General features: G+C 30.3%; 1 protein-coding gene across 1 annotated transcript in view; it reads right to left on the minus strand.

Moving 5' to 3' along the window:
- The window catches only part of LOC107454271 (integrin alpha-PS1), a 174680-nt gene extending 173043 nt beyond the window's left edge, over positions 1-1637 (minus strand). The window contains exon 1 of the mRNA XM_016071396.3: positions 1356-1637. Within this exon, the coding sequence (XP_015926882.2) occupies positions 1356-1576 (221 nt within the window). The 5' untranslated portion in view covers positions 1577-1637. The remainder of the gene's footprint in view (positions 1-1355) is intronic.
- Between the last annotated feature and the right edge of the window lie 6612 nt (positions 1638-8249).

Consider the following 8249-nt stretch of genomic DNA (forward strand, 5'->3'; position numbering starts at 1 on the left):
AGAAGGGGGGGGGGGACTTTTCTTTCAAGAAGTCTTAGTTTTATAATTATAAATTAGTAACTCCGCTTTCTTTAAAAAAGAATTTTATGAAGGGTCCGTTAATACGATGAAACATTTTGTGAACGTTCGATTTCTAAAATAAAAATATTTTATGAAGGATCCGTTTTTACAATAAAATATTTTGTGAAGGATCTGTTTTTGAGGTGGTATATTTTATGATGGATCCGTTTGAACGATGAAGGGCCCCGTTAATTGACTCAAACTCCTCCAAAAGTGATCTCTGTTCAGGAAGGACATTAAATGTTTATCACGTGGAAAAGAAAACATATAAATGTTTAAAATAAGTATTTAAAAACTTTGTCAAGCAATTTACATAAAACAAATTTTATTTCAAAATATACAATTAAGTAAATATCGTTCATTAAAATAACTTGGTTTGTAAAAGATTTAATTTAATTTCCCTTAAATAATTGACATATTGATTCAATAGATTTGAATAGTAGGTAAGTAGGCACTTTATTTACGCGCACTAAAGCTGCACAATGGGCTATTGGCGACGGTGTTAAAAGTTTTGACCCTCTGCGATTCGAATTAACTTTATATGATTTATTGAAGGATGAATAAAGATTCTCCGCGTTATTAGTTGCATGTATTTTTTTAAAAAAAAATAATTATAGAGTATATTACATAAGAATACATTTTTAGTTGAAACGTTCTAGCATCGTTACAGACATCGTTCATTTTCGCCATATGCCATCAAATTAATTTATTGAAGCATTTTTAAGTCGCAAATAGAAATTTAATTTATGTAGTGAAAAAATGATTTGAAATTTTTTATTGTGTAAATTGACTTTCAAAAGATTGAAGTTATTTCGCCATAGACCAACTCTTAAGTATCTGTTTTATGATAATTATTTATTCTCATTTAGAGTATAATTTTCATTTACTCTCTATAAGGGTGAATATGATGCATAAAATGCTATATTCGATCAATATAATGCACTATATTTTAAATTTAAAAAAGTAGATTTTCGAGGAAAAACTCTTGAGGAAAAAGAAATCAAAATTAGAAAAAAAAAGAAAAATAATAGGGTAGAATATTTATTTCATTTTGTGTTTGATAATAAAATAACATCTTTAATTTAAATTTATTAAATATGTAATTGTTTAAATCTATTATTTTATTTTTAAAGTATATTTTTTGTGTTGTTAAAATTTAATATCTAAATTTTTTTTTGTTTCTTCATTGTAAGAAAAACAAACTTAATGTTAGAAACAAGAACTCTTTCTTCACTTCAATTCGCAAATCAATTTCATTGCACTTTAATTTAAAAACCAATTAAATTGAAACTTACACTTGCTCACGGACGGAATTCCTGTCGCCCAAAATCTGGTGCTCGGCTACAGAATATCCAAAATATGTTCCTTTAATCCCCAGTTTATAAACAGGTATCCTGGGTTCTAAATTAAATGCTTGTGAAACACAGAAAACAGCACATAAACAACAACACAGTTTTAACATGTTTTCTAACATCGTATGAGGGATCGCACCGTGAACATGCCGCGAGGCTACCATACTGTTTGTCAGCTACGCAACCAACGCATGTGGCAAGGTTTACAACAAAACTAAGGGTTGCAAAGTAAAGAACACTTTACTTTTTCTTTGGTTTGGCTGTGTGAGTTTCAGAAGACGCCAAATGGCGACTGGCCGGATGGAGGGAAGATTAAAAATTCTTCTCTTTATCTTGTAACCTTACGTCGCATTATAAAAGAGTCTTTAAAAGGAAGGTTAGTTAGCGCTTTGATTATTTTTTCTTCTTCTTTTGCCTTTTATCTCGAGGAAGTATGCAAATGTCCATGTTAGGCTAATCAAACGGAAATAAACTGATAGTGCTAACTGTGAAGTGAAATGAGAAAAAGAACAAAATATTTTGAGCAAACGATTCTATAATAAAATAAAAACCTTTAAAAAAAATTTCAAGTAGTTTTACAAAGAAATAAAATATTTTACATACATATTTTTATACTAAAAACGCAAGGCTGCTAAAAGATTGGAAATTTTTCGATGATGATAGAAATTTATACGAAAGTGATGCGCATTACGTTTCTTGTTTCAAGACTGACAAAAAAAAATTATTCTTTACTTTTATTCAACACGAGAATCAAAATTTTTAACATTTTTTATTTTATTTTATTTTGTTTCATTATATTTTGTTTGTTAGCTTGGGCAGGTAAATGATCCAAGTTTCGATTGGGGAACATTTTTGCGGGCACCATTTTTTAAACTATTGTAACTTGTGTTCAGTATCGTCTTTACGCATGGGCAATGCCTGTGGGCCCCAGGCACTCAGGGGGCTCTTGAAAATCTTACTTTTTATAAATTGTATGAGAGAAAACTAAGAATAAACAATATTATCTTTTATATTTTTAAAATAAATATATTCTACTGCATGAAATGTGCATTCATTTCGTTTTTCTATCAACAAATAGTGACTGATTATCATGCAAATTTCAATAATTTGAATACTTTACACCAAGAAAACTTAGAATGGCAACCGACAGATATTTTTCCCCCTTCCTATGAATTTTTCAACGAGTTTGCTCTTACTTTATTGTTCAATGTACTCCTGCAATGTCCAGTACTCCAGTAGATTAAATAAATGTGAGCAAGTTTTTTGTGAAGTCTTAACATCACTTATCACTAGAAATGCTTGACCACCACTAACTCTGTTCAGTATTTATAATTAGTTAAATAAAGTAATAGTTGAAAGAGTTTAGAATTACACAACACTATGGTGCAGCAACTTTTAAACTGGTTGTGACTGACAGTGGCGTAGTGAGCTTAACTCGCGCCCGGGGCACAATACCTTTTTAGCGCCCCCCCTACTCGAAAACCATATAATATTATACGTAAAATATACTCGCAAATCAATAAATATGTATATAATCATCTATAATTAGTTCAAAAGATACCTATTATTTATTTTATATATTTATAAAGAAATATTTTAAAAACACGCAGTTTTAAAACAATAAAAAGTAAATATTTATTATCTCTAAGGAGATACGTATTTTTAACAATAGTATGATTATAATACATTTATAAAACTAAATACTATGTTTAAAGTTTCCTTACTTTTGATGAAGCAAATTTATTAATAATATCATCAAAGGTGATCATTTCAAATTTTTCTCCTTCCACACTNCCACCAACTCTGTTCAGTATTTATAATTAGTTAAATAAAGTAATAATTGAAAGAGTTTAGAATTACACAACACTATGGTACAGCAACTTTTAAACTGGTTGTGACTGATGTACTTCGAAAGATGTTTTAATAACTGCTAAGTTCGACAAAATATTTCATACCATTTGAATTCTTTTTTTTATTTGATTTTTTTTCTATATATTTCAATAATTCAATTATTTTAATAAGCTTTCATGTTTTTGAAAATTATTTTATTATTAGAATATCAAAAAAAAATTTTTTTTTCAATTATGCATAGTTTAAAAATGCTTTACTTAATGTATGTTAAGTTTTTTAGTTTGATTTCAAACAACATGACATGTCATAGAGGACCAAAACATTTCTGTGACCGGGGACCCAACATGCCCAGTTGAAATTTGCATCCTCTAGCTAGTCGGAAAATGGTCGAAACTATGGTGGACAATATAGAGATAAATTTTGCTTTTAACAGATATGTGATCCCTTTAGTTTAACTACAAAAGAAAATCTGTCGTAAGTTTGCAGTCCTTTCCTGAACATTTCTGAAAAGATTAAAGCACTACAAAATTTGCATAAAATTGTAAAACTTATTAATCATAAGATAATTTTATGCAAAATATGATTTTTTTCCGGATTATTTATTAATATTTATTATTTAATTTATCAATGGTTAAAAAAAAAACTTTTACTGGTATGGTGTAAAAATTTTATTTAATTTTAAATTAAGTAATTTTAAATGACAAAATTTGAATAAAATCGGGTTTATACTTTGCTTTAAAAAAACTGCAATTTTGAATTTTCATTTCTAAGAAATAGTCAACCGATTCTGTTCACATTTTGGATTTTATTGCTTAAAATTTGTTAATAAAATGAAATAAAAATATGTGTGCCTCATACTTCAAACTTTTTTCTTGTATTATCAAATAGAATAATGAAACATACATGATTTTAAACTCCTGCTTATTACTTTCAATAGATAAGATTAAATATTTTCTGCCCTTTTTTAAAAAAAAGTTTTTCATCAATAAGCACCATTTTGCCCTGGAGGAGGATATATAAGTTTTTTCGTTTCCTTCCTTTTTTTTTAATATGTTAGACATGCATACTTATATGTGTCACTGTGAATTAACGAAATGGGTGGGTGTTAACTTCCACCGGTGAATGTTGACGTTAACATAGTGGCTTTGGTAAACGTCCGAAATAGATACTATGAGTAGCTAAGGGGCACTGCCCGGTATACATTTGCCCGGTATGCCCTACATCAATGTTTTTTTAAGGTTGAGTGCCGTTGCCCGGTATGCCCTACATTATTGTTTTTTAAGATTGAGTTCTACTGCCTGGTATGCTCTACATCAGTGTGTTTTTTTAAGGTCAACTGCCACTGCCCGGTATGAATTTAACCGGTACTCCGAAACACTGATGTTTCTCCTAATCTATTCCTCAGCAGATATTAAAATATCGCATAAATATAACAATGTCAACGAATAAATTATTACCAAATCAGATGTAACAAATATCTGACAAATAATTTCAGACATTCAAAGCGACCATGTGATTGTTGACATTCACCTGTGAAAGTCGACATTCTACGGATTTCGGTCATTGGTGACATATACATTAAATAAGAATAAGCTATATGCAGTAATATTGATTGTTACAACGGAATTTTAAAAAGAAATAGCTCTGTCTAAAGAGTATGACTAAAAGAGTTTTTTAGTAATTTTTCTGTCTTACGAATTGCATGAAATTATTGAGATGATTCTTTTCAAAATGTAGTTAAGCGGCTGGTTTTAATTGAAAATAACACGTAAGTTAATGAAGGAGATTTCCAGCTTCATTGTAAAATTATGTATGTATGGATTGTAAATGTACATCTATTTATTTGTTGCTCATTTTATGCACAGTGCGTAAAATAAAAAACGGACCACCCTGAAAAACTTATGATCAGACCTTCATATTCTAGGACTCAATCTTAATGGTTTGAAGTGGTAACCTCAAATATGCTAATTAATAAGTGCAGACTATATTTTAAGTTACGAAATCGGACACAAAAACATACTTTCTTCGAATAAACATACATTTTTTGCGCTGGCGTCGGATTTTCGACCCCCATAATTTGGGACACATGGTTCCAATTGTTTGGTCAGGTGAGCGTTCCAAAGTTTGAACCCCTTAATGTTAAGTTTACTTTTTGCGTATTTCTCGATTGAAAAAGTTTTAAACTCAATAATAAAATTCGTTTATTCAAAGATAATTCTATGCAATAAAATATCATTTAGTAAATATTTAATATTTTTTAATATTTTATTTAGGAATAGACGAAAAAATTTTAAATTGTAAGGTATACAATTTTTTTGCATCATTTTAAAGAGTGTAATTTTACATCTCAAAACACAAAATTTGAGTGAAATCGACTGAATAGTTTCTGAGAAATTGAATTTAAAAAAATATGACTTTTTCTAAATTGCACTGCCCTTTGTATTTTACAATAAATGAATTCTTTGCATCCCAAATAACACAAATATACGCGAAAAATAGTTTAATATCACTCGAATATTTCACTGTTCGTTTGAAATTATTGCGATTTGTGTTCCTTGCGCTGACTTATAATGTACAAAGAAATATCAACTTTTGTTTTTATTATACTTTCTGGTTGAATGAAAGAAGTATCATGAATTTCAAGCATTTGTTTTCTAAGCATTCCAAACATATTTAAGATTTTACGGACATAGAAAAATGTTCCTTATATTTAAATAATGAAGATGATTTAATGTATTCATTGTAAGAACACAGGCCGGGTTAGCCTGGTTGGCACTCTAGTTTAACTATTGTTCATGAGAACGGGAATTCGAATCCAGGCGGCCGAATACTTCCGGTGTAGTAAATGATGACTGAAGCACGTTAAATCTTTCTGGTCTCGAAGTTTTCCAATTTCTTATAACAAACTATACCTCAGGGGGTGCTGAATTGGAGATAGATCATTCTCTTGCTCAGGTAAAAATTACGATCTGTGCATAGTGAATGGATGTATGCAGAAATGAGTCCACCCTATAAACGAGAGTGGCGTATGGGTGTGACAGAAGTCGAATTATTGGTCAACAGATGGCGCCACTAGAAAACAAAAACAATCGCACTCTTTGCCTTAATGGCCAACGACAACAACAACACTGTAAGAACTCAATTAAACGTCATGCGAACAATAAGTAAAAAAAAAAGAGCAGCCTGAATAACTTAGGATCTAATATTCAGATTTTTACAGACTAAAGCTCAATCTTTTCAATTTAAAGGGGTGACCTCAAATATGCTAATTAATTATCGCAGACGGTATTTTAAGTTACAAAATTAGTCACAAAAACCTACTTTCTCTGAATATATATATTTTTCTACAGTTTTGGATTCCTGACCCTCAAACTATTAGGGGCAGCGGTAATCTGAAAATAGTGTCCCAACCCAATAGAACCCTATTTCTTAGAATGTCAGAAGAGCTGTTCAACGTTTGGATCCATTGATTCTAATTTTATTTTTTGAGTATTTCGCACTATCTCGAGAACTTTTTAAGCGAATTAAAAAAATATTTTACACACAATTATGAAATTCATTTACTCAAAGATAAATTACACGTGAAAAATTATTTTAATAATTTTTTATTATTTTATTTAATACTATCCGAAAAAATTTTAGATTGTAAGGTATAAACATGTTTACATCGTTTTGAATAATGTAAATTTTAATGTCCGAAATGTGTTGAATAATTTTGGAGAAATTGAATTTTAAATAAACTTTTCAAAATTTCATAACTCTGAAAATATGTTCTGNGATGCACGTTAAATCTGTCGAGTCTCAAAGTCCTCCATGTTCCCACAACAAATCAATACCTCTGGGGGTACTGATCCAGGAGTTTCCTTGTCTTCTGGATTGGTTCAAAATTACAAGGCTACGGAGTTGAACGTAAGTAGTCGTAAATCCATGAAATTGGGTCGGCTGTTCAACGACGGTTATAAAATAAAATAAAATTTAAAGGGGTGACCTCAAATATGCTAATTAATTATCGCAGAAGGTATTTTAAGTTACAAAATTAGTCACAAAAACCTATTTGCTCTGAATAGATATATTTTTCGACAGTTTTGGATTCCTGACCGTAAAACTATTGGGGGCAGCTTTAACCTGAAAATAGTGTCCCAACCCAATAGAACCATATATTCAGAATGTCAGAAGACCTGTCCAAGGTTTGGATCTATTGATTCTAATTTTATTTGAGTATTTTGCACTATCTCGAGAACTTCTTAAGCGAATTGAAAAAATATTTTACACACAATTATAAAATTCATTTACTCAAAGTTAAATTACACGTAAGAAATTATTTTAATAATTTTTTATTGTTTTTATTATTTTATTTAATAATATTCGAAAAAATTTTGGATTGTAAGGTATAAACATGTTTACATCGTTTTGAAGAATGTAAATTTTACTGTCCGAAATGTGTTGAATAATTTTTGAGAAATTGAATTTTAAATAAACTTTTTTAAAATTTCATAACTCTGAAAATATTTTCTGATTTTGTGCAAGTTTTTATTTTATTTTGCCACTTAAAATTCAACTTTCAACTGATGGCCACTTTGCACTAAACTACAAGAAGAAAATGGCCGATGTGACCGACTCCGATCGAGGTAGAGGGGGGAAAAAAAGGATTCCAAGTTCTGTTGGTGAGCGATATCGTGCAGGGATGGCAGCCTCTAATGTATTTTTTTAAAAATATATGAAAAAAATTAAGTATATAAGCTGGATTTGAATTAAAAGTGGGCAAAACGCGTGAACGAATCGAGATCAGATCACGAAACGACTTGAAAGGAACTGCTTATTTAGTTCCGCAGATAGGCAACCGACAAAGCACATTCGAGCATCGGATTTCTCTGAGTGAGGTTGTGTTGTGACTGAGCTCGGAGCTACCATGTCTACTCAACGATTCGGACGCGGAGGGAAGGCTTTCCGGCCCTCTTGCGAACCACCCATAGACCATGAAGACGT

Source organism: Parasteatoda tepidariorum, chromosome 10 (genome assembly GCF_043381705.1).
Source record: "Parasteatoda tepidariorum isolate YZ-2023 chromosome 10, CAS_Ptep_4.0, whole genome shotgun sequence".
Classification (NCBI taxonomy): domain Eukaryota; kingdom Metazoa; phylum Arthropoda; class Arachnida; order Araneae; family Theridiidae; genus Parasteatoda; species Parasteatoda tepidariorum.